Below are 26,176 nucleotides of genomic sequence, written 5' to 3'. Positions count from 1 at the left end.
TCAGTTTCTTAGATCTCTTCCCCAAATTGGTCCCTCGGTCTGAGTCCCCTCTCCCTCTCTCCCTCTCATCTAACCCTCCGTATGTCACAGGCTGGGCTTCACTAGAAACATCTGGAAGTGGCCTTCTCCCCCACGCCCATTGTCTGCCATCCAAAGGAGGGACCGGCCCCTCTCCCACAAGGGCAGAGCTCAGCACCCCTGAGCAAGGTGCAACGTAATGTGTCCCCTCCTGCTCGCCATACCAGGTGCTCTGCCAATAGGACCGTATCTCCTGAAGGAGTCAGCCCATTCTTTTTCATTTGTTTGTTTGGGGTTTTTTTTGGCCACACCCACAGGGATCAATCCAAGATCAAACCCTCTCCATAGCCGTAACCAGAGTCACAGCAGTGACAACACCGTATCCTTAACCCACTGAGCTACCAGGGGACTCGCAAGCCCGTTCTTTCCAAGTGTTTCCCAGTCATACTTGAGTTTCTAGATGCTTCTCCTGGAACTCCTGGATCTTCACTGATTTCTCCTTCTCTGCTCTTGAAAGAGCCAGCTTTAACGCAGCTGCATTTACTGAGTGCTTACCCTCTACCCGATGCCTTTCCACACATCATGCCACTGAATCCTCCCCAGCACCCTAAGACCTCAGTGCTATCGTCACCCCCATTGGACAGATACATAAACCAAGGCTTTGAAAGCTTGGGTCATTGAACCAGGGTCACAGACTTTGTAAGTGGTCAAACCAGGACTTGAACCTGGATTTGAACTGCTCCATCTCTGTTCTCAACTGTTCCACCTCCTACTGCTTCCTTGAAAGTTTCTGAAATCTTCCAGCCCAGGGCACTCTTGTCCCACCTCCCCACCTCCCTCCTTTCCAGCCTAGTAGGGAATCCACAAAAATCTGGTGCTCAGCTCTCTGCTCTCAGAAAAAGATTTCTTGTATTTTAAAGTTCTTTGTCAGTAATCAAGAGTCCCCTGCACCAGGATCGACTCTCTTGTGAATTGGTGAAGTCCTGCTAATAGGACATATCAGTCTCTCCTGACTTTGTTTCTGGTGAGGTAGCTCCTCTGGAATCCAAGGACCGAAGAGATGCCTAATTGATTCTCCAAACCTGCAAAACTGCAGCCCAGACTTTCAACACAGTGCCCACAACAGATCCCACCAGCCTGCTTGGGGTGACGGGAGGGGAGGGAGAAGACCCAGCAAGCAGTGACAAAGAGAGGAACCTGGTGGCCCCTCTGCCTGCATGGGCTCTGTCTTCACCTCCTGGCTTCACCTCCAGAGCCTGAGCAAGTTGCTCCCCTTCCCTGAGCATTGCCTCAGCTGAAAACTGGACACGGTGACCTTTGCCTTTGTGCCTTTGACAGGTTTGTGGGGAGGACAGTGGAGCGGAGGGTAGGAAGGAGCCCTGTAACCTGGCCGGCGCTGCACAGACCCTGTGAAGGCTGAGGCTGGCTTTGCACCAAACCCTCCCTCCATCCCCAGGCCAGTTGTGGGCCAGCACAGGGGTCATGAGTGAGGGGAGGCTTGCCCTCCCCTTTTGTGTTTTCACAATAAGTTAAACGAGAAAGAAACCCTGTCCGCTGGCCTCCCCAAGGCTCCTCTCTGCAGAAGCTCCAGCTGGTGCCAACTCTGCCTTTCCCACCGCCCTGGGCGCTCCTGTTCCCATCCCTCTGCCTCGCTCTGTCCTGCTTTGCAAAGGCTCCTGGTCTCTCAGCCAAGTCAGCTCCTTCCTGGCTTTGCTTTCAAGTAGAATCACGGAGCACAGGGGGCCGGGGGTGGGGGGCGGATGGAGAGGCTGAGGCATTAGGCCGAGCAGCCCCTGGGTGACCCAGGTGAGGATGCAGAGGCCTGGAGAAGGGGGTGCCTCATCTAAGGCTGGAGAAGCCTGAGTCCACTCTGTTCTGTAGTCACCAGTGTCACCAGCGGGAGACCTGGGGCGAGGAACCTTCTCCTCAATCTCCTGTCTCGGCAGCAAAGGACGGCCTGCCCTGGCTCTCTGCCAGGTGACGGATGGCCTGTGACGCCACGTGCACCGACCCTTTCCCTGTGCTCCCCGCCCCCACTTCTCCCTGCTCCAGACAGAAGCATGGGTCTTCCTTCAGACAGCTGTCTTTCCTGCTTTGTTTTGTTTTTCAATCATCACAAAGGTAATCTCTAAAAATCGCCTTTCTTAAACCTTTCCCGGCCTCTCCGAGGCAGTGCGTTCTTGAAGAATGCCTGCTCCGAGGCAGCCGCTCTTGTGATGGAGGAAGAGTGTTTCCTCGTTTTCAGTTTGACGAAACAAATTTAAAACACCTTTTGTCCTAACATCAGAAACACTTATTGGGAGTTCCTGTTGTGGCGCAGTGGTTAACGAATCCGACTAGGAACCATGAGGTTGCGGGTTCGGTCCCTGCCCTTGCTCAGTGGGTTAACGATCCGGCGGTGCCGTGAGCTGTGGTGTAGGTTGCAGATGCGGCTCCGATTCCAAGTTGCTGTGGCTCTGGCGTAGGCCGGTGGCTACAGTTCCGATTCAACCCCTAGCCTGGGAACCTCCACATGCCGCGGGAGTGGCCCAAGAAATAGCAACAACAACAAAAAAAAAAAGACCAAAAAAAAAAAAAAAAGAAAAAAAGAAACACTTATTGGAATTATAAGTCGTTTTCAAAGCTCGTGTTGTTGCTTAAGAGATACATGGATAAAGATGACCTTTCCGAGAAGAAAACAAAACAGCACCAGAAATAGTGAGGTTAGAATAATCCCAAGGCCTGTGGGGAACGGTCACTCTTTCTGGAAGTGAAAAGAAAAGGAATATCCAGAAGTTCCAAACAAGAAGTTTTTAGCAAAGGAAACGAGAATTTGTTTCCTCCCACACCAGACAAAACTCTGTGTTAGTAAACGCCAACTCGACAGCGGTGACGGGACAGTCCTTGCCGTGGCTTTCATTTGGTTGTTCTGGAAGTATTCTTTTTAGCTGGGTTTATTTCTTTAAATATTAAAGCCTAGAGCCTTTTTCCTTCCCTAAAAACATTCCCTCAGTCATTTCTCCCTTCAGCTTGATTGCGCTGATGTGTTGACCTAAGGCTGCCTGAGCCTCCTGCTCAGCGCTTTGGGGTGGGGGGGCAGGGGAGGGCCCCACTTCTCGGTCCCTGGGCCACAAGCCAGGTTCTCTGAGAGGAGGCGGGGGGAGGGGGGCACACTTCACATCCTGCACCAGCGAGCCCCTCCCTTCTTTTGTCATCTCACTCTAGTGGGTAGACGGGGCAAGGGCCACAGCTCAAATCCTAGCTCTGCCATTTGCCGGGTGTGTGGCCCATGGACAAGTCAGTCATCTCCAAGCCTCAGTGTCCTTGTGTGTACCGTGGGGACAGCACTGTATAGCTTGTAGTGAGAACTCAGTAATACCTGTCTCCATCGCACCCAGCAGGCAATTCAGCACATGATGGCCAGCATTCCCCTTCCTGCTGTCATGGGTGGGGACACCAAATAGAAACAGGAAGGGAGGAGGAATTCTCCCTTCAGCTCCAGATGTGCTGCTGATGGGCAGACTGTCTGGAGGGGGCCCCAGCCTGGTCTCACTCACACTTCAGCCCCCGCACAGCCCTGGAGGCGGGTACGGTTCCCAAGTGACCACCTGGTTAGCTGAGAGAGCATCTGAGAGGATGTCCGGGTCTGGGAGGGAAAGCACACAAGGAGACTGGCCCAGACACGAGTTCCGTGTCCCTGCTGAGCAGAATGGCAGACACCAGGGCAGGACAAAGCTGGCGTTAGAGGGACGCCTCCGCCCAGACAGAATCTACTTTATCCTTTGTGCCTCCAGAGTCTGGCAGGGAAGACACAGGTGGGGCAAAAAGCACAGAGGGGTAAAGTAACAAGGGCAGGCTTCTCTAGCCAAGGACTAAATTTTTCTGCCTCCTCCATTGAGGTCACCCCCGGGTATGGAGCCAGCCATGCTGGACTCCGCCTTGATGCCGTGATGCTCAAAGACCTGGAGCTCACCTGCTCAAAAAGCCCAGGTGAGGAGCAGCCCTCCCCACGTCCACAGCTCACTCTGGGCGCAGGACCCCAACCCCTGCAAAGGCCCCTGGAAACTAAGCTCTGGACTGCAAGGAGATGGGACAATTCCCCTTGGCCACTCCACTGCCCTCCCGGGGTGAAGATACAGGGACGGGGAGCCTGGGGGCCAGGCGGGCTGGGAGAACCTGCTTCCACCTCCACCCCCATCCCAACCCCTGGCGGAGGGAAGCGCTTCTCTAGGAAAGAGCAGGCAGTTCTGAGGCCCCAGAATGACCCTCCCAGCCTGGATGTGACTAATGGAGCAGCCACAGGACTCAGAAGCTCCAGAGTCCAGCTGTTTGAAGCCTAAACTGTATGGATTGAGAATTTAATTGTTCCATATCGCTGAGTAAACACTGGCTGGTCCATTGATCAGGCCTCAAGTCCCTGGGGAGAGACTAGAGGGGACAGATGCCGACTCAGGGCTCTCCCCGCATCACTGCTGCCTGGGTGTCCCTTCCCCACGGGTCCCAGGCAGAGTCTCAATTGGCTGATTGGCAGGTGACAGGGGAGGGGGGCCGGGAGGGACTCCCGGGAGCCTCTCCCAGTGGCCGTGGTACACGGAGTAGGAAGCGCAGGCTACAAAATCTTATTTTCTTTCCTGGGGTTGGTGGGGGGCGTGTAAAACACAGCCCAGAAAAAGAAACCCTACTACTAATATAGTAACAGCCGTTAATTCTATATAACTGGATTCCACTTTTATTTTCTCCGTTACATTTCTGTATTTTCCACATTTCCAACAACTAGCAAGTATAACTTACAATCAGACAAAGTAGATGTTATTTAGGATCAAATGAGATGGCTGGAAGGATTTCTCCCACGAAACTTAAAGAAACTCCTCGCAGCAGCTCCGTGGAAGGCGGCTGCCTGTCAGGCTTAGGGCTGGGCTGAACTTCTAGCTCCAGGACTGATTAGCAGTGGTCCCCCTGTCGAGACCCCAAACTTCTCTCACCCCAGAGTCCTTATCTGCAAATGGCCATAGCAGCTGTCTCACGGAATTAAATGAGACCGAACACTGAGAGCACTTAGCACGGCATCCCTGGCACGTTCAGTAAAGGTTCTTCTGTCCTGGAGGAAGGATGGACGACCCTGAAGGCCACCTCCCCCACCAGGCCTGGGGGAGGTTGTCTTTTCTGCCCAGTGCCCCCCTCCAGATCCGCCCCCGCTCCCGGCCTCCTGTCATTACATTAACAGAAGCCGCTCTTCCCGTCTCAGGGCCCCACTGCCACCCAGGGAGACAAATGGGTCGCTCTTCTGCCAGATGCAGGAGGACGTGGCCAGCTCCTGGGTCATTGTTCCCAGTGTCACGGAGAGCCTGAGTGGGAGGGGAGCCCGTGGGATGGGAAGTAGGCCTGCGATTACTGGCTTATTCAGTTCCCCAGAATAAAGCCCTGTCATTAGCAGCAGCAAGGGGAGGGGGGAAGGGGGCAGAGCCTGGCAGGCACTCCACTCACGGCCCTGGAGGCTGCTCTCACCTGAGGGCCTGTCACCTGGGAAGCGTGGGCTGTGTGCCTGGGGCGGCATGAACCTGGGCTGATGCGGGCACAGGTGGTCCAGTCTCGGGGCCCTTGCCAGCCTGCAACCACTCCATTGTATCCTGTCTCTCACCTCCCACTTCTGGGAGCAAGGCTCCTGGCAGGATCCGTGTCCCAAGATAGAGTTTCTCCTGATCCCTCCCCCAAAGGCTTCCCTTTGGTGGCTGGGGAAGGCTGTCCTGGCACCCCAGGACTGGGCTTTGGGAGGGGCAAGGGTCTCTCCTGAACCCCCGCATCTGCCTCAGGCTGCTGCAGCTCCTCTTTGTGTGTCTGATCCAAGGGGCTGTGGGTATAATTAGCTGCAGCAACCAGGGATGAGCCCCTGAGGCCAGGAAAGGGACTCTTGCTCAGCTCTATGGCTTGGGTGGGGACAGCACCTCAGACTCCGCTGACCTGGGTCACTACTGAAGCCAGGTGGAAAGAAGGGAGGTGAGGGGCCTCAGTGGCCGGCCCTGTGCTCATGCACCAAACACCCTGACCTTGACCTCTGAGCAATGGTGTGGCATCCTTCGGGGAAACCCCAGAGGAGGCTGACTTGGCTGGAGCCTGGCTGAGCAGGTGGGAACCCAGACTGAGCGGTGGGCGGGAGGGAGCCTGGCTGGTCTCTGAGCCCAGCCTGGGGTCTCCCCAGGGGGTCCAGAAGGCCTTGGAACACACCCACCATGTGCTCACCAGAGCCCGGCCTCTGACTTTGGCACGGTCTGGTAGAGAAACTCGGGCAGTGTGGGTCACTCTCTGGAGGCAAGACACCTGGCTAAAGGGAAGGGAGGGGGCAGGGAGGTCACAGACAGGTTGGGACCAGGACGTCGGGAGTCTGATGGGAGAAAACGTATCTCAGGGTGAAATCCCCCCAAGAGGCCAAGAACAGACAGACCAGCTGACACACACACACACACTGCTGGGCAACAGAAGGTGCCCAGAACGCTCCTCCCAGAGAAGCCGAGGCACTGACATCAGACAGATGGACAGACAGACAGAAATGCTCCAGGAAACCACAAACCAGACAGACGGGACATGGTGAGACAACTGGGGACAGAGGCAGACAGTGGCTGAAGGTCTGGCCAACCTGGGGGCATGCCCCCTGCCCCGCACAGAGGGAGGGCTGCAGTGCCCTCCGGGACCGCTGTCCAAGACACTCCCACCCCCACCCTGCCTCCCAGCCCCACTGCCTCACTGAGGATTCCTGCCACCCCACCCACCTTGGAAAAGAAGCCTGTTCCTGGCACCCGGCCCCCATGAAGGGCCAGCACCCCTCGCCCTGCCCCAGCACACCGCCCGGTCCCACAAAGCACGGCATGCTAGGCCCTCCCATCCGCTCCCACCAGCGGTCAGGGCTACAGGTGGGGGCCAGGCCTAGAGAGAAGGTGGGCCTAGGGGAGAGAGGAAGGAGGGAGCCTGGCCGAGGTTTCCCAGGCCCAGCTCCTTGGGGCACCATGGTACCCACCCCTGCAGATGCTGGCGCTCGGGGTGGAGACAGCAGTAGATGTGGATGGGACGGCGGTGGACCAGGGGCAGGAGGCAGACCAGACAGCTTTTCTCTCTCTCCATCAAGGAGGACATTTTTAGGAAGAAGAGGCTCAGAGCCATACGGGCTCCCAGGAGGGGGCCGGGCCTCCACCTCCATCTGCCCATCACCCCGCGCCACTCACCGGCCGCCCTCTTTCCTCTCCCTCCCACTGTCTCTTTCTCCCATTTCTCTTCTTCCTCCCAGTTTGCAGGAGGGCCATTCTCAGCCGGGGGGCAATGCCCTGCTAGATGGGAGCCCAAGAGACCCAGGGGGCCTTACTTTTCTTAGGTCCGTGGCACATAGCCCAGCCCCGAGACCTCCAGGCATCGGCACAGCACTGGGCCCTCCCCTGGCCTCCATCCCTGGGGTGGCCTCAGGTAGCAGCCGTGCCTCCCTCAGCCCTGGAGGTGAGAGTTCCCAAGATGGGCCCTTATTTTGGCCCTTCTCCCACCATTCCCTCCTCAGAGTCCTGCTTCCCCAAAACCCCTCTGACTCCCTTCAAGGGAAAACTAGCAGTGACACCTTTCGGGGGATGTTTTCTGCCCCCAAGCTCATCTGTTCCCATCTCCAATTACTACCTGGTTATTTTGCAAGGAATAAAGCGGGAAAGACAGTGGAGTCATGAAGTATAAATCTGGGGGTGGCGGGAAGCAGGTGTGGGGGCCTTTAGTGCAGGTCCAGGCCTGGGTGCTCCCCAGCTGTGTGATGCGGAGGGGTCCCCACGGCTCTGAATCCTCTGCTGCCTCCCGTGAGACGGAGCCTAAAGCCCATTGAGCCCCTGAGCAACCCAGAGGCTCCGGGAGAGGGTGCGCAGCGCTACCCTCTAGATGGACCAGCCCCTCCATCATACGGGTGGGAAAACTGGGGGCCCAGGGCAGTTCAGTGACTTGCCCAGATTCATTCCGACAAGAGGAGACTGCAGAGGGGTTGAATTTCAAGCCAGAATCCAAGTATCCTGACCTTCAGGGAAATAAAGAACAAGGAAGGAAAAGAGAAGCACTCTGAACTGAGACAGGAAACTCGAGAGAAAGGACAGAGAGCAACCCACAGAGGGGACAGTTCCAGGCTGAGACGGAGAGAGAGGATGCTGACGATGCTGTGGGAGAATGAGAGATGGAGGGACGGATGGATGGGGAAGACGGTGGAGGGGAGCAGGAGGACGGGAGTGATGGAGCAAGAGGTCTGGCCAGTGACCCAGGAGGAGAGCTTGGGACGGACTCCGCCCCTGGCATCTCAGCGGGCCCTGCTTTTCCCAGGTTGTTGGCAAACCCAGCAGAGCTTGACAAACCCTTCATATCAAAAGGCATCTTGGCTCCCTTATGGCAGGAGAAAGATGAGCGAGGAAAAAAATTCCAGTCTTGGGTCTGAGAGGCAGGATGGGCACTGTCATGGGCTGGGTACCTGCTGTGCCAGACGACCCAGCACGTGAGATTTTAGGTATATAATCAAACACCTGCCCTGACGTGTAAACAGGTGAACTTTATACAGGCCATTGAGTGGGAAGGAGCAGCGGTTGGGGGTTCGAACAGTAGGCTGTAAGGACCTAAAGGTTGGGATCGGCTCATGTGGGGCCCGGAGGAAGGACAGAGAGATGAAAACATGAGGAAGGAGGTACAAACAAGCAAACAAACAAACCACAAGACTCAAGAGAAGAGGCCGGGTGGTGCCCTGGCGTGTGTGGGCTGCAGCGGGGGTGCGGGTGGGGTGGGGAGGACCGGCCGCCAATCCTTCTCACCTTTGGGAGGCCGGGTCAGAGCAGGCTGGCTTCTGCTCGGCATCGGCCGCTGGGCAGCAGAACTGATGCAGCACGGTCTCATTCCTGAGGGCAGAGCAGAGGGAGGAGATCAGAGCTCAGTCCCTGGGTAACACCAGGGTCCCAAACACTGCCCAGGAGGGCGAACCTGTCATAAAGCCTCTCAACCACCCATCAGGCCCAATGCAAACACCACCTCCTGCTTGCAGCCCCCTGCCCCCACCCTGATCAATAAACTCTTCCACATCTGCACCCCCATCCCCACAATAGGCTTCTCCACGCAGAGGTACCATTTGTTTGGCCCTATCTTTTGTCACGATCACAGTTAGCTCTTTATAACCCTTTGCTGCCCCCCACTCCCCTGCCCACCACGGCCCTGACAACAAGGCAGAACAAGGTCTCTTCATCCACGATGCACAGAATTAATGCACTGAACATTTTAAAGCTAATCATATGCAAAGATGCAAAGCACTCATAGAGGCTTTAGAGTTGCTGGCTGAAAATATAAGGTAGGGGGCTTGATGAGGGATTTGTCTGATGCAGATCAAAAGGCCGACGGGAAGGTGGAGATCCGGGTTCAGGGCCGAGGCTGCCACCCACCAGCGGTGTGATGCCTGGTTCACCTTCCAGGCTCTCAGTTTATTTACCAACGAACTACAGGAGTGGTTCTCAGTCACAGCTGCTTATTAATCTCTCCGGTGGATTTTTAAACTACTGGTGCTAGACCCTGCCCTCCAGGGACAGATTCACTCTGGCTGGCCTGTGTCAGGGGCACGAGGGCATACTAGACCCAGGACTCAGGGATTCTTCTAAGGGCAAGAACTGAGAGCCATCAGACTAGATGATATCTGAGGCCCTTCTGTCTCTATGCTGGGATTTTTTTATTTTTTATTTATTTTTTTATTTTTTTTAGGGCCATACTGATAGTCTAAGGAAATTCCCAGGCTAGGGCTTGAACTGGAGCTACAGCTGCCAGCCTACACCACAGCCCCAGCAATGCATGATCTGAGCCATGTCTGCGACCTACACCACAGCTCACGGAAACCCCGGATCCTTAACCCACTGATCGAGGCCAGGGATCAAACCTGCATCCTCACGGATGCTAGTCGGATTCTTAACCCTCTGAGCCACGACGGGAACTCCAATGCTGGGCTTCTAATATCCACCTTGAGCCACCATAGGACTTAACGTTGGAATTCCTTTCAGATAAATTTACACTGATCCACTGCCTTTTCCCCTTTGGCCATCCTGGAGTCAGAGAAAGTCAGACCCGGGAGGGCTCTGTTCTGATCCTGCCTCCATTTCCCAGGCATCCTCCCTGGGGCTGGGAGCTGCTCCTCTGAGCAGGCACAGAGGCAGTCTCTGCAGAGCCTCCCGAGTCCCCAGACCCAGCTGTGCTGGCACGTGCCGTGGAGACGTAAGCATGGATGCCCCAGGTCCTCCTGCACCTCAGGCAGGCAGAGTATTGGAGTCACAGTCTCTTCGGGGTTCCTGCTGATGGTTCCCTCAGGCCAGTCCAGCTGAGAGGGGAGGCTTGCCTTCATCCCTTCTTCTGTTTCCCCTCCATCCCCCTCCTGCCCCTGGGCCTCCTCGGCCTCTATGGAGGCTCCCCAATAGACCCCCCTCGGTGCCTCCTGCTGGGGTTTAGTTCATGCTGCCCGCCTCTGACCACCTGGCCCCAGGCCCTCCCCAAGGTCATGGTCCAAGTGCCTGACCTGGGGAGGTCTTAGCTTAAGTCGGCCCCAGACTTCCCCTGCCTCCTTCTCAGAGGAGATGCCACAAGCCTCAGTTTTCTTGCTGGTAAAACTAAGATAATAGGAACTCCTTCACCTGGCAGGCTTTTCAGGGAGCAGACACAGCAGTGAATATATAAGCCCTTGGTGAAGGGGATCCTAGTGCACATTTTATTTATTTACTTTTCTGACCCAGGCTTTAATGTCATCAGTTCAAACAACAGAAAGAAAGGAAGAATTCTTCTTTGAGCACGAAGAGTGCTTCCTGCATGCCTGCAGTCAACCAGGGCTGCATTTTGTGAACACCCAGAGACACGAGATGTCCCCTCCACACAGCAAGAGCCAGCTTTTCTCAGAACCTGCTTCCAGGGGCCTCTGCCCTTTGTACCTACCTAATCTGTCCAACCAGGGCAGGTGGTACCCTGCCACACCTCTGCATCCCCATTTCTTGGTGGTGGAAAGTGAGGCCTGGTGTGAGGCAGGTTCCCAGCAGGCAGAGTAGGTGCCTGAGACCCTGGGCGTTTAGAGGACCTAGGAGGCAGGCCTTGTCTGTACCGACCCCCCACCCCTTGCTCCTGGAGAGGTAAAGGAGAAAGGCCTGCACCCACAGGTCTGAGGGCAACCACTGCACTTTAGGGAGAGGAAGACCCTTCTGGGTGCGTCAGGAACGTGAGCCAGACTTGGAATCGCACAGCCCCTAACCTGGCCTCAAACAGGAGCCTGGGAAGGACTTTCCCGGAGTTGCCATTATAAAGACAGTTATTACTTAAAAAAAAAAAAATACACACATGCACACATATATATTCATGTAGAAACCCTCAGCAATCCTAAATGTCTATTAACTGGTAAACAGGTAAATAAACTGTAGCATATCTATACGACGAAATAATATTTAGCAATAAAAAGGAACAAGCTTACTCATATACACACCAGTGTGGATGAATTGCAAAAGCACCCAGTACTAAGTGAAAGATACTAGACACAAAAGTTGACACCCTGTGCAACTGTATGAGATTCTAGAAATGGCAAAGCCACAGTGACCAAACAGACCTCTTTCCGTGATACGGGAGGGGAGAGATTGGATGGAGAAGGGAACAAGGGGCTTTGGGGTGATGGAAACGGTCTATGGCTTGACAAGTGGCTACACAACTGTAGACCTTTGTCAAAAATTGTCGAACTACATGCTTAAAGTGGGAGAATTTTATTGTGTTTAATTGCACCTTAATTCGGCTGATTTTTTGTTGTTGTTTATGGCCACCCCGGCAGCATTTGGAAGTCCCCGGGCCAGGGACTGCGACCTATGCCATGGTTGTGGCAATTCCGGATCGTTCTTTAATTCACTGTGCCACGATGGGGATTGAACCCACACCTCTACAGTGACCCAATTCGCTGCAGTTGGATTCTTAACCCACTGCACCACAGCGGGAACTCCACAGCTGATTTTTTTTTTAATCAAAATATTTTCTCCCCCTTCTCATGTCTTGATACTTCATTAAGAGTCTCAAGAATAATGTTTTTTTCTTTTTTCTTTTTAGGGCTGCACTCGTGGCATACGGAGGTTCCCAGGCTAGGGGTCTAATCGGAGCTACAGCTGCCGGCCTACAGCACAGCGACAGCAACGCCAGATCCGAGCCCCCTCTGCGACCTACACCACAGCTCACAGCAATGCCGGATCCTTAACCCACTGAGCAAGACCAGGGATCGAACCCGAAAACTCATGGTTGCTAGGCAGATTCATTTCCCCTGCGGCACGACGGGAACTCCAAGAATAATTTCTTTTCTGACTTCCCTCATCCCCTTGCCCCCAGATTGCCACCTAATTATTAACCCCCCTCTAAGCGGCAGAATAAAACACCACATTTTCCCTTCCTTTCAACCACTAGATTGGATTTTCAGAAACCAGATGGTTCATAACTGAGCCAAAGGAGTCCAGGGGGCCAGAAACCCGGACAATAAGAAAGGTGGGGGTGGGCAGCTGCGTGGGGATAACGCTGGCCCAGGCCTGGGGCCGCGAGTCCTGCTAAGGCAGGGCTAACAGTGTGGAGCTGGCCTGGAGACCCAGCCCCCTGTCATCGCTGGCCCTGGGGAAGGTCAAGCCTCCACAAGCGAAGCTCTTATCCCTGCCCCATTTATCTCATTGAGCTGGAGGGACTCGCCAAGACTTTGAATGTGAAACTGCCTTGGGAGAAACCTAATAAGCCCCACACAGACACACAATCTCATAATGACTGTTACTGATACTAGTCAGAGCCACGAGGGACTCAGCAACCCCAGCTCTGTCGCAAGCAGAGACCTGCCAGGTGCCATCCTGACTTCCTCCTCCTCTTCCTTTTCTCCTCCTCCTCCTCCGGGCCCCACATCTCCTCCAGGCGGTGGAGGAGAGAGTGGACTTCCTTCACTCTGCTGCACAGTCCTCCTCAGAAAGCTTTGGAAAGGTCGGCAGATGGCCCAGCAGCCAGGGGCAAAAAGCTACAGGAATGTCATCCTGGCGCAGTAGGCCCTCAGGCTTCAGGGTTCTGCCCCAAGCCTGCCGAAGGCCGAAATCTCACGGGGGCCTCCCTCTCACCAGGCTTTGCTTCTTCTTCGATCTCTGCTCAGTCTCCTCTGAGGGAGCTTTAAAGGTCATCTGGGAGTTCCTGTTGTGGTGCGGCAGAAACAAATCCGACTGGGAACCATGAGGTTGCAGGTTCGATCCCTGGCCTCACTCAGTGGGTTAAGGATCTGGGGTCACCATGAGCTGTGGTGTAGGTCGCAGAGGCAGCTCGGATTGGCGTTGCTGTGGCTGTGGTGTAGGCTGGCAGCTGTAGCTCCAATGTGACCCCTAGCCTGGGAACCTCCATATGCCTCGGGTTCGGTCCTACAAAGCAAAAAAAAAAAAACAAAAAAAACAAACTGACTACTGGGGGAGGAGTTCCCTGGTGGCCTACTGGGTTAAGGATCTGGTGCTGTCACCACTGTGGCTCAGGTTCGATCCTGGGAACTTCCTTACACGGCAGGCATAGCCGAAACAAACATAAAACCTGTGAAAGCATTCTCCTAACGGAATTCTTCCAACCAGAAGCCTTCCTCCTGAGACCACTAAGGCTGCTCCATCCCATTGGCGGCCCTGAAGAGGAGCTGCCTGCTGCCCTCCCTGCCGTGGCTCTCCTTGGCCCTCCTCTTCTCCCTGCTGGAGGAAGACTCCTTGAGAAATCCTGCCTAACTGCTCTGTACAGGCCTTGCCCTGGCTTCCTCATCTAGAAATGGGGTTGACAGTTGGGATGTCTCTAAAGCATTGTGTTGAGGGTAAAATGAGTTAAAACACGCAAAGCACTTACAGTAGAGCTGGGCTCACAGTCAGTGTTCACTGAGTGTTAGCCGTTACGAATGTTCTGCTTTGGCTACCCTTGCCCCTCTCCCTTGATCTCAGGGGAGGGGCGCCTCCCCCTCTGCCAGCCCCTTGGTCACACCCTCTCCTCCCCTGCTGCTTCACTGCTGTCAAGGCCTTTGTTCATCAAATCTGTCATCCTAACAACACTATTTCCCTACAGCTCCTCCCGCCCCCTTCCTTCTAAGCTTCCAGGAAGAGCCGTTGGCTTGCAGGTGTCTCCCTTCACCTTGATCTCCTGCCAGCTTGATGCTGTAGGGTAGCTCCTCCCCAGAGCCCCAACAGAGCTTCCCCCTGCGAGCTCCGGGGAGCTCCCCAGCGATCTGGTTGCCAATCCAGTGGGACCTTCTCAGTCTCTCAGTGACTTGACTTTCCCACATTATTCATAGGCCAAACCCTGCCTCTTCCTCTTTTTTTTTTTTTTTTTTTTTTGTCTTTTTAGGGCCACACTCACAGCATATGGAGGTTCCCAGGCTAGGGGTCGAATTGGAGCTCTAGCTGCCAGCCTACATCACAGCCCACAGCCACAGCAACACCAGATTCAAGCCATGTCTGCCACCTACACCGCAGCTCACTGAAACACCAGAGCCTTAACCCACTGAGCAAGGCCAGGGATTGAACCTACATCCTCATGGATGCTAGTCAGATTTGTTTCCGCTGAGCCACAGTGGGAACTCTGAAACCCTGCTTCTTGAAACACCCTCCTCCCCTGGCTTCCAAGGAAGTGGTCTGCCCGCCCGTGTTCCTACCAGGACCTTGTGTTGGTGGTGATGGGAGGAGTCAGTCCATGGAGAGGAAAGGGGCCAGTGACCAACACCAGCTGGCCAGGCCAGGCCACTTGGTTACCACCCTGAAAGTATGACAGGACCTTGCAATCCCCTCTGGGAGGAGCCACCCCTAAAATGCCAACCTGTTGCTGCTCTAAGGCCCTGGGTGGTTTCCAACACGGTCTCAGGCTGGTGCGTGACGCCCCCACAGGACTGTTGTTCTCTGCCTCTGACTCCTCACGGGGGTTGTAGCTGCAGCAGGGGGAGACCCATCTCAGGATGCTGCTTGGACTCACTCATGGGCAGGTTTTCCAAGTTTTCCACTCAATTCAAACTGCAAATAGCGACCCCCTCTTTTTTTTCTTTCAGGGCCGCACATGCAGCATGTGGAAGTTCCTGGGCTAGAGGTCAAATCGGAGCCACAGCTGTGGGCCTAGGCCACAGCCACAGCAAGGCTGGACCCGAGCAACATCTGTGACCTACACCGCAGCTCACGGCAACGCCGGATCCACAACCCACTGAGTGAGGCCAGGGATCAAACCCACTTCCTCACGGACACTGTGTCATGTTCTTAACCCACTGAATGCCCCAGCAGGAACTCCTGCCCCCTCCCCTTTACACATGTCCTAAAGAAGGGACCAAGGCATCCTGTCCCCAACAGAAAAATCATCGCCCTCCTCACTCAGAGTCGTCCAGAGCCCAGGAGGCAGGGGACGCTCCCCAGTGGCCTGCTTGTCTGTTTACTCATCGGTACACGTGGCTGACAAGGACCCCGGCAGAACCTCACCGAGACCTCACCTCATCGAGAGGACTGGAGAGGCAGGGATGCTTGTCCCTGTTCCCAGGGGAGGCAGCGCTGGCCCCAGGCCTGAACCCAGCCCCCAGGGTATGTTACTGCCGCAGAGAGGCTGGGGCACACAGGGGACCAAACAGGAGGCAGCGTGCCTTTAGAATCAGCTAAATGAGAAAACACACCAGGCGTTCAGCTCGCAGTAGTAATAAATGAGAGGTCACTCCATTCTTCAATGAGCCGCTCTGTTTCCCACCCAAAGGCAAACTCCTCGTCTTCTCCACAGCCCTGCCACGGGCACGGGGTCGGCCACGGATCACCTGCCTGTTTGACGTTTGCGGGACTGGGGGCAGAGTCTGCCTGGGTCAGTGCATTCCTTTTTTTTTTTTTCTCCAGTAGGCAACACAGTGTTATCTGCTGTGGTCACCAGGTTTTACATTAGCTCCTCAGATCTTACTCACCTCACACCTGAAGGTCTGTGCCCACTCACACCCCAAACCTATGCACTATTTCCGCTACCCCACCCCAGCCTCTGGCAACCACTTTTCTACACTGTTTCTATGAGTTTGACTGTCTTTTTCTTTTCTTTTTTTTTTTTTTTTTGGCTGCATCCATGGCATGCAGAAGCTCCCAGGCCGGATCAAACCTATGCCACAGCAGCGACCTGAGCCACAGCAGTGACAATCCCAGATCCTCAACCCACTGAACCACCAGGGAACTCCCTGAGTTTGACTTTCTTTTTCTTTTTAAGACTCACACATAAGTAATACCATGTAGTATTAGACTTTCTCTGTCTGGCTTATTTCATTAGCATAACGCCCACAAGGTCCATCCATGTTACCACAAATGGCAGAATTTCCTTCTTTGTCAAGTCTAGATAATATTCCACTGTATGGAATCTTCCTTATCCATGCATTCCCTGATGGCCATGTTGGGTTGTTTCCATTTCTTAGCTATTGTAAACAGTGTTGCAATAAACACGGGAGTGCAGATATCTTTGCCAGACTCTGTTTTCATTGCCTTTGGATAAATACCCAAAAGTGGAATTACTGGATCACATGGTAGCTGTATGTTTTATTCTTTGAGGAACCTCCATACTGTTTTCCAATTTACATTCCTACCAACAGTGTATGAGGCTTCACTTTTCTCTACATCCTCACCAATACTTATTTCTTGTCCTTTTGATGATAGCCATTTTTTTAAGGGCTGCACCCTTAAATCTGGAAGTTTCCAGGCTAGGGATTGAATCAGAGCTGCACCTGCCGACCTATGCCACAGCCACAGCAATGCAGGATCGGAGCCCCGTCTGTGACCTACACCACAGCTCACAGCAACACTGGATCCTTAACCCACGGAGGGAGGCCAGGGATTGAACTCTCGTCCTCATGGATGCTAGTTGGGTTCGTTACGGCTGAGCCACCATGGGAACTCCTGATGATAACCATTTTAACGGGTGTGAGGTGGCATCTGCTTGTGGTTTTGATTTGTGTCTCCTGGATAATGAGTACCTTTTGATGTGCCTGTTGGTCATCTGCAGGTCTTCTTTGGGAAAATGTCTATTCAGATCCTCGGCTCATTTCTTAATTGGATGGTTTCGTTTTTTGCTAATGAGTTGTATGAGTTCTTTACGTATTTTGGATATTAATTCCTTATCAGCACATGATTTGGAAATATTTTGTCCTATTCAGCATGTTGCCTTTCCATTTGGTGGATGTTCTCCTTCTCTGTGTAGAAGCGCTTCGGTGTGAGGTCATCCCACTTGTTTCTTTTGGCTTCTGTGGCCAGTGTGTTCCTTATCACACTTGTCACCATGCTGGACTCACAGTGCCACAGCCTCCTCTCTTCATTACAGCCTCTCACAGCTTATACAGCATCTTCTCACACATCTTTTGATCTTTGTACATGAGTTCGATCTAGTTATTCTCCTTTGCAGGTAAAGGAACAGAGAGGTGAGCTGGTTTTCCCAAGGTCACACACCTGGTAAGGGGTGGAACCAGCACTGAATCGAATTCCTCTCATCCTAGGAGTGCACAGCATGGAGCAGCCAAGGAGCCACCGATGCCCAAAGGAGGAGTTCCACCGAGGCCTCTTCTCCAACCACAGGAGGTAGCAGGGAGAGCCCCCAAGCGTTAGGTTTAGGGGGAGCTGCACTTAGTCCCTGCCTTCCCACTGGCATGGCTGTGGACACCCCAAACCTATGCACGCACGACCCAGCACACACATGTGTCCAGTGCACACGCATTCATTCTTGGCTGTGTAGACACACATATGCACGTGTACATGTTGTCATATGCAACCCTGCACGTGCAGATGGGTGCCCATGCGCACACACATGCACACATACAATCAGGAATGAGACCAAGGGTGTTTCATCCCTTACATGAACCTGCTGACCATGTGGGCCATGGAAAGATACGATGTCACGTAGAGACCCTCAAATCAGCCATCCATAACCGCATGTGGGTGACACTCTGCCGTCCTCTAACCAGTCCTCACGGCACGACAGAGATGAGTGGGCCAAAGGCTGAGCTCAGCAACACTAACAACCGTGACGTGGATGGGTCTCATGGGGACAGCAGCCTTTGTGTCCCTGAGCACTGAGCCAAGTTCCTGATCAGGCCTTGACTTGGGAAGTGCTTCCCCACCACAGGGGCCTCCTCTAGAGCAGGGTTAGCAGGGCATACGAGGCTAAAGCTTCTGTGTGAATCTTGACGACACCACTATAGCTGTGTGACCTCGGTGGGTCACCTTAACCTCTCTGAGCCTCAGTTACCACATCTGTGAAATGGGGATAATGATACCTCCCCATGAGGACTGTATGGATAAAATGAGATTTAAAAACGTACATGGGAGTTCCCAAAGTGGCTCAGTGGTTAACGAATCTGACTAGGAACCATGAGGTTGCAGGTTCGATCCATGACTTTGCTCAGTGGGTTAAGGATCCAGCCTTGCCGTGAGCTGTGGTGTAGGTCGCAGATGCAGCTCGGATCCCATGTTGCTGTGGCTGTGGTGTAGACCAGCAGCTACAGCTCTGATTCAACCCCTAGCCTGGGAACCTCCATATGCCGCGGGAGTGGCCCCAGAAAAGGCAAAAAAGACAAAAAAAAAAAAAAAAAAAAAAAAAAAGACTAGCACATAGCAGAAATGTGTTCGTGGATGATGAAAGGAAGACTGCATCAATGAGTGAAGACCAATAGCTTGTGGGCTGCACTTCAGGCCTCTCTGTGAACTGCTCTCACTCTTCTGCCCCTTGAGCCCCCTGACTGTTTCCTGCAGGAGTGGATCGCATAGTTCCCTGCTCAAAGTCCTACCCCTGACTTCCACCCCACAAACCCCTCTGCAGGACCTGTGCTGACACCTCTCTCTCTCACCGTTCCCTTCTCCTATTCTTTGACCACTTGTGTTTCTTCCAGCCCCAGGGCCTTTGCACAGAACATTCTTCCCTCGGGTGTTCCACGGCTCCATCCCTCACTTTATTTCTCTGCTCAAATGTCACCTTGTGAGTGAGGTCTTGCCTCTCAAACTGCCCTCCTCCCAGTCACCCCCTTCGTTTTCCTTATGGTCCTTATGAGTGGAAATTTACATGAGTTATTTTTCTTATTTAATATCTGTGGGGGGTTGTTTTTTTTATTTTTGTTTTTCTTTTTAGGGCCGCACTCTCAGCATGTGGAGGTTCCCAGGTTAGGGATCAAATCAGAGCTACAGCTGCCGGCCTACACCACAGCCACAGCAACGCCAGATCCGAACCACCTCTGTGACCTACACCACAACTCACGGCAAGGCCAGATCCTTAACCCACTGAGCGAGGCCAGGGATCGAACCCTCAACCTCATGGTTCCTAGTTGGATTTGTTTCCACTGCGCCATGACGGGAACTCCCTAATATCTGTTTTTAATATCTGTCTTCTCTGTGATGGCAGAGTCTTTGATTCATTCACTCTAAATCCTTAGTACCTACATAGCAGAGCCTGGTATGCATCGTGTATTCAGTCAATACTTGTTAAATAAATGTACACAGAGGACTCCAGCCCTTGAGGAGCCTAAATAAAAATTCCATCCCCAAATAACGATATTAGGCTCAGCTCACCTCTCCCCACATTTTGGGGGTGACTCTGCTGCCACTCTCTTCATGGGGACACCTCTTTGCTGGGACACTTCGTGGTTTTCCAGCTGTTCTGCTCCCTCTTTGCCCCCCCACCCCCGACTCTTTTCCCCCAGAGCTTTTCTCACTTTATTTTTCTCATATAAAATTATGCGGTGGCTGCAGCTGAAGCCTAGGTCCTCTGCACGGAAACTCTGGTGTGGGTCTTTTCAGGATGGGCAGTGAATTCCTGATAAGGACACTTGGTAAACACTGCCTCTTTCCAGAGACCAAGAGGGAGGTGACTGTAAGTCTTGGACATGGTGGCAAAGGTGGCCTTGGCGAAGTTGCCCAGGGTGGCAGTGCAGCCCCTGGCAGAGGTATAGCAGTCATCAGTTCCCACCATCATCAGTAGCTTCTTGGGCACAGGGGCTGAGACCATGCCACTGCCCCAGGGGGCAGGGATGAGGCGCACCAGCCAGGAGCCATAGCTGCCAGTCACCTTGCGAGGGACGGTATGGGGCTTGCCAGTCTTGTTCCCCCAGGAGCCTTGCTGCATGGGGACAATGGAGAGCTTGGCCAGAACGATGGCTCCACAGATGGCAGTGGCTACCTCCTTAGAGCAATTGACACCCAAACCAACAGGTTCATTGTCATCCCCAATGGCGACAAGTACCTTGAACCTGGTTCGCTGGCCAGCACTGTCTGCTTCTACATAGGCATAAGCTTCAAAACCTCATCCTTGAGGGATGTCCCCAGGAAAAAGTCAAGGGCCTTAGATTCCTTGATGGGCAGATGGGCAGAGAGAAGAGATAGATGTGCCGTTTGGTGTTTTCACTGAGAAGTTACGCCCACCTCTCTTTTTTTTTTTTTTTTTTTTTTGTCTTTCTAGGGCTACACTTGCAGCATATGGAGTTTCCCAGGCTAGGGGTCAAATCAGAGGTGCAGCTGCTGGCCTATGCCACAGCCATTGCAATGCCAGATCCAAGCCATGTTTGCAACCTACACCACGCTCACGGCAACGCCAGATCCTTAACCCACTGAGCAAGGCCAGGGATTGAACCCACATCCTCATGGATACTAGTCGGGTGTCGTTAACTGTTGAGCCACAGTGGGAACTCCCACCCCCACCTCTTGACAAGGCTCCATACCAGCCCTCTTTGGTCTTTTCTCGCTGCTTGGTGGGATCCTCCAGTCTCAAGGCTTGAAAAGCCCTCCCAAATTTATGTCTCCAGTCCATCCAATAGCCTGCCAGTCATCTCCACGTGGACACCAAACAGGCATCTCCAACTGAGTGTGGCTAAAATCCACACCCCCAACTGCTCCCTAAATATGCCCCACCTCATCCTTCGAATAACTTCAGCCCAAACTCCTGGATTCATCCTCAACCCCCCTCTCTCACACCCAAGTTCATGGTCAGGAAGTCCTCTTCATTGACTGCTCATCGCCACTTCTGCAGCCAGGGTGCTCCAAGCTATTTCCGACTCTTACCTGGATGGGGCAATAGCCTCCTTCCTTATCTCCTGGCTTCTGTCTCCCTTCCTCCTCAATCTATTATCAACCCAAGCTCAACCCAGCAGCTGAGGTTCTTTTTCAGCTTTCTCTGCTCAAAACCATCCCCTGGCTTCCAATTTTTTCTCAAAGTAAAAGCCAAACTCCCCATAATGGGTCCCAAGGCCCTAACAGCGTGTCTCAGCAAGAAACACTGGTACATCTGGCAGGAACATTCTTCATTGTTGGTACTGCCCTATGCACCCTAGGACGTTTGATGTAGCCTTTGCCCACTATATGCCAGCAGAGCAATGCTTCTCCCGCAACCCTGCCAGCCACCATGACAACTAAAATGTTCCCACGCACTTCCAAACACTGTCTGGTGGATCTGGAAATCCCAGGTGAGGCTTTTTCGACATCTGCTGCAGCCCTGCACCCCTCTCCCACCCCCCTCCACCCTGAGTAGGGGGCACCCACCTCAGACCACACTCCCTGCGCTCCCTCTGCCCCTGCCCTACCTGCACAACCAGATGGCTCCCTCCCTCTGTGCTGTCCCTGCCACTGCCAGGAATGTTCCTCCCCCTTATGGATAAGAACCTCTTCTCCAGTGCTGCTCCGGTGTTCCCTTAGCTCTCAGGGGGGCCTTCCCAGAGCACCCAGCCTGAAGTTGCAAATCCCTTTACTCCCAGCCCCCCCCATCCCATTTTATTTCTCCCCAGAGCACTTATCCCATCAGACAAACTATGTTTTAATATTTAATCTTGATTATTTTTTTGTCTATAAGCTTCATGAAGCAATTTGAGATTTTGTTGGTGTTGCTATATCCTGGTACCTGCAACAGTAACTGGCACACAGTAGACAATTGATAAATATTTGTTAAGTGAAAGAAAAAATACAGATGCCACAGACATATACTTATGTAGAAAAGAAAACAATCACTTCTAAGCCACAGGAATAAAGAATTAATTTTATCCTTAGCAAGGACTGGAGTGCACTCAGCCTGGGGTGGAAAGGAGGGGGAGAGGCAGTGAGAACCTCAATTTATTTCTCAGATCAGTTCAGAAAGACTTCCAGAAGCAGGTGGGGTTTTAGAACTTAGTTTCAGCTCATTTTGAACCAGCGTATAATACCCTGGCAGCTCCCCCAGCCCTGATAACTGCAGACAACAAATTAGCCAGAAGCTAGAAGAGCCGTGAAGTTTTCAGGTAGGGAAGCCCGCTCCCTGAATCGTATTTCTACTGCAACTTGCCACTGTCTGTAGGAGGCTCCAGCAGAAGGTCCGCAGCTGGAGAGCCACATTCAAGTGGAGCCCTCGGGTAATGTCTGCCTACCCACTCAACACCCACTGCACCCTCTGAAAAGCCCACCCCAAAGGATTACACAGAAGCAGGCTACCTAGAGCTTGCTTTCCACATGCTCAGCGAACAAGAAGAAAAGACCTAGATTCACAGCCACACAATGCAATACTTTACGGCTATTGAAAGGAATGAGGCAGCTCTTTTTATCCTGAATGTGGAAGGATCACCAGGATAGATTATTAGAGGGGAAAAAGCCAGATGCAGAATAGTGTATAGTATACTATCACTTGCGTGAAAAGAAACACATATGTCTATACAAATATATACACATTTGCTTGAATATATAAAGACTATCCCTGGAAGGATACACAAGAAATCGCTAACAGTAGTTGCTGGGGATGGGGTGGGGGTGAGTGGCAAACAGGGGTGGGGAGACATTTTTCACTGTAAACACCTGCATCTTTCCACTTTTATACAACCTCAACGTATTACGTATTTGAAAAGAGTCAATTAAATTTTAAAAGGAACACAATCAGCTTTCACAATGCAAACACGGCGTGTGAAAAGTTCAGCACTCTGGGTGTTAAAACGAAGTCACCTGCACAAGTACCAGTGGTCAGAAGTGGAAAGGGCCCAGGGGCTTTCACTGACCTCGTTTGCCAGGTCCCATCTGTGGCCCCAGGGCTGAAAAAGCGAGCGTGTTCCTCTGTGCCATCTAGAGCCAGGCAGGGTCCAGAACCCCGGGTGGCTCGGGCAAAGGTGAGGGAGGGACTTCCTTTGTCCCAATTGGCTGGGCCACATCCCCTTGGCTAAAGGACTCTCTCCAGCTCCTGTGTTCTAGGAGCTCAAAGCCCGGGATGAAGTGGGCAGAGTCACCCCTAGCCCCACATGGAGAGCAAGTGTAGGCTTCAGAGTGTTCATGGGAAGGAAAAGGAGCCAGCTGGCAAGAGACAGTGGTGGGGAGGCCAGGGAGGGGGACTGACTGCCTTCAGATATTTGCGAAGCTGTCAGAGAGGGAAGGAGAAGCTCTGTTCTGAGCCCTCTGGAAGATTCTACATTCAAAAAGCGCTTTGTCGGAGTTCCTGTGGTGGTGCAGTGGTTAACGAATCCGACTAGGAACCATGAGGTTGCGGGTTCAATCCCTGGCCTTGCTCAGTGGGTTAAGGATCCCGCATTGCTGTGAGCTGTGGTGTAGGTTGCAGACATGGCTCCAATCTGGCGTTGCTGTAGCTCTGGCATAGGCCGGCTGCTACAGCTCTGATTGGACCCCTAGCCTGGGAACCTCCATATGCCCCGGAAAGCGGCCCTAGAAAAGACAAAAAGCGCTTTGTGACCCAGTTTTTGCCAGAGGGGTCCCCACATAACTGCAGTGCCCACCTGGACGCTTGGCTTGCTCGGCACTGTGTTGGCATCAACTCAATTTTCATAGCAGTCCTATGAGGTTAGCACTCTCCCTACCCCCATTTTACAGATAAGAAAACCAAAGCTGTCACTGCTGAGGATCACAGTTAGCACATGAGTCAGGGCTCAAACCCGAGGCCACGTTCTGAACTACTGCAGTCATCGCAGGTGGGGCCAGAATTCGAAGATTACGTGTTTCTACAAAATGCAAACATAAACATGGAAGGCTAAGACAGAGCTGGGATTTCTGGCTGAGGTGGCGAGGTGCAAGGAAGGCCAGGGAGGGGGTGCTGAGTAGAGCTGGACCTCTGTCACACTATCCTGTTCCTCGACCCTCTTGGCCCGCCCCCGCGGCTTCTCCCAGAAAGGCGAAGGCACTCGCCGAAGCCCGGGAGGGGGGCCGCGGAGTCCCGGTGGGGGGGCGCACGTCGAAGCCTGAGCGTCAGCACCCTTGGGGAGCTGCCGGGCGGTGGGCGGTGAGTCGGGTCTGGGGGCGGGGCCGCAGTCCGGAAGCCCCTCCCTCGGCCCTGGTTCCCGGGAGGCGGACGCGGTGGGCGGGCGGCGCGCCAGGCTGGGGGCGGGGCCGCGGGGGCGTTGGGGGCGCAGCAGACCCCGGGGACGCGTCCTTTCTCACCCACCGCGGGGCCCGGGCTCAGGTGCGGCGGGTGCGGCTGCGACTCCTGGGCTCGTGACTCAGCAGCTGCCTCGCCGGGGGCCCCGCCCCGGCCGCCCCCGCGGGGAAGCGCCGGCCCGAGGCGAGGGGCGCGTGGGCCGGGAGATCCCGCGCCGCCCGCCGGCCGCTCGCCAGGCCGCCCACGCAGCCGTGAGCCCGGCTCCGCGCTCCCGCCCCCGCAGGAGCCCCCGGGACGCAGCAGCTCCAGGAAGGAAGGGTTTTCCCCGGGCTCCCGAGCCAGTTGGGGGCGGGGGGCAGGAGGGGGCTGCGTCCTGAGCTCGTCCGTCCTGCTGCTCCCGGGTTTACGCAGGCCTGTCCAGAGGGAGCCCAGGGGAAATTCCTGGGAATCTGGAGCTGGTCGCCTCTGCAGGATCCATCTCGGCCCTCCCCCACCTGCAGGGCCTGGCTGCCCTCCCCGAGACACCGGGCCCGCAGGATCAGTCTCCTTTTTTTTTTCTCCTCTAAAAGAGGAGTGGATTCTGAGGTCCCTTCCTAAGGCTCTTATCATTTGGCAGTCACTTTCTCATCTAAGGTAAGTCCTTGCTGCCTGCAGCAGCAACCTCTGAACAGCTCTGCTTTGCCACAGACTTGGTGGACTGAGGGCAGAGAGGGGCCCAAAGGTGGGCAAAGACTGATTGTCCCCATTGGGCAGAGGGAACGTCAAGGTCAGGAGAAGGAGATGGGGTTTGCTGCAGGCTCACACTTGGGGGCTGTAAGGATGGACGCAGGGGTCCAGGCTCAGGAGTCCAGCTGCTGGGAGAGAGTATCTCTTCCATTGCTGCCCAGCACCGTGTCTTCACCTGCCTCTGGAATCCCCTTTGGCCCTCCTCAGTGGGCTCTTATGATTTGAGAAGCTCCAAGAATGTCCAAAATGCCAAATGAGCTGGTTTGGAAGTGCCAAGCCATCTCCGTTTGTAAAGACCAGGCTTTGCACCAGAAACGCTGAAACTCCACACACACAAGCAAGAGATTCCCAACTGCTCTGCAGAGTTTTTGTTGCTGTTGCTGTTTTAAATAATCATTGTGTTGAATTGATGTGTTGAATGAAAATTGTGGTAGATTGGAAGCATTTATCAAGGAAGCAATTGTGGAGTTCCCTTGCCTCTCTGCTGGGATGGGGAGGGGTGTCCCTGACTGGGGGCAGGGAGACAGCTGGTTTGACCAGACAGATCCAGCCTGGAGCAGTCACGGGCACCATGCCCTGGCCACAGCTGGGCCAAGTCAGGTGCAGGGGAGGCCACTCTGCAGCTTGGCCCCTACCTCCCTAGAGCAGAAAGCAGAGAGTGGAGGCAGTGTAGACTCACCCCATTTTCTAGGGGGGGGACCCAGGAGGAGCCAGCTGGCCAAGAGTGAGAAACCAGCACTCAGAGAAAGAAGGAACCCAGAGTGCTAAGAGGGTGGCGATCCTAGCTGGCGGGGAGGCAGGAAGAAGGCCTGTGCCATGTGGGTCGTCATTCCTCTCCCCCTGCCCAAGGCAGGAACACACTCACCCATGCCCAGATGCACCCACTCAGTCCCACAGACGCATTCACACCTGACTCACACTCACTCACCCTCCTCTCAGCATCCTCACGTTTCCCCGACCAGAGCTGACCCTGCCTGGCTGAGAAACAGGTGAGGCCTGGAACCGGGTGCTGCTTCCTGTTGCTTTCCCCTGGGGCCAGACTGTGACCCCAGAATCCAGCTCTCTCCCGCACCCTACGCTGGTCTCTTCCTACCCAGAGACATGGCTATGGTTCAGGCTTCCTTTCCCT

The 26,176-nt window shown here is 54.0% G+C and overlaps 1 protein-coding gene and 1 pseudogene across 13 annotated transcripts in view; both read right to left on the bottom strand.

Annotated features, from left to right (window-relative positions):
- IQSEC3 (IQ motif and Sec7 domain ArfGEF 3) overlaps positions 1 to 26,176 on the bottom strand; it is a 95,031-nt gene that overhangs the window by 59,018 nt on the left and 9,837 nt on the right. For all 13 annotated transcript variants that reach the window (XR_014803980.1, XR_014803981.1, XR_014803982.1 and 10 more), the window contains exon 2: positions 8,805 to 8,888. Coding sequence is in view for 8 of the 13 variants with exons in the window: in XM_084956963.1 (XP_084813089.1) it covers positions 8,805 to 8,888 (84 nt within the window). In the remaining 5 variants the exon portion in view is untranslated. The remainder of the gene's footprint in view (positions 1 to 8,804; positions 8,889 to 26,176) is intronic.
- LOC100515379 (uncharacterized) lies at positions 19,741 to 25,916 on the bottom strand (annotated as a pseudogene).

Source organism: Sus scrofa, chromosome 5, assembly GCF_054392235.1.
Source record: "Sus scrofa isolate SSC_HxYL_T2T_F1_AM1 chromosome 5, Sscrofa_HxYL_maternal_Yorkshire_Landrace_v2.0, whole genome shotgun sequence".
In the NCBI taxonomy this organism is placed as follows: Eukaryota; Metazoa; Chordata; class Mammalia; order Artiodactyla; family Suidae; genus Sus; species Sus scrofa.
The sequence above is the reverse complement of the archived record's forward strand: the minus strand, read 5'-3'. Positions and strand labels throughout refer to the sequence as shown.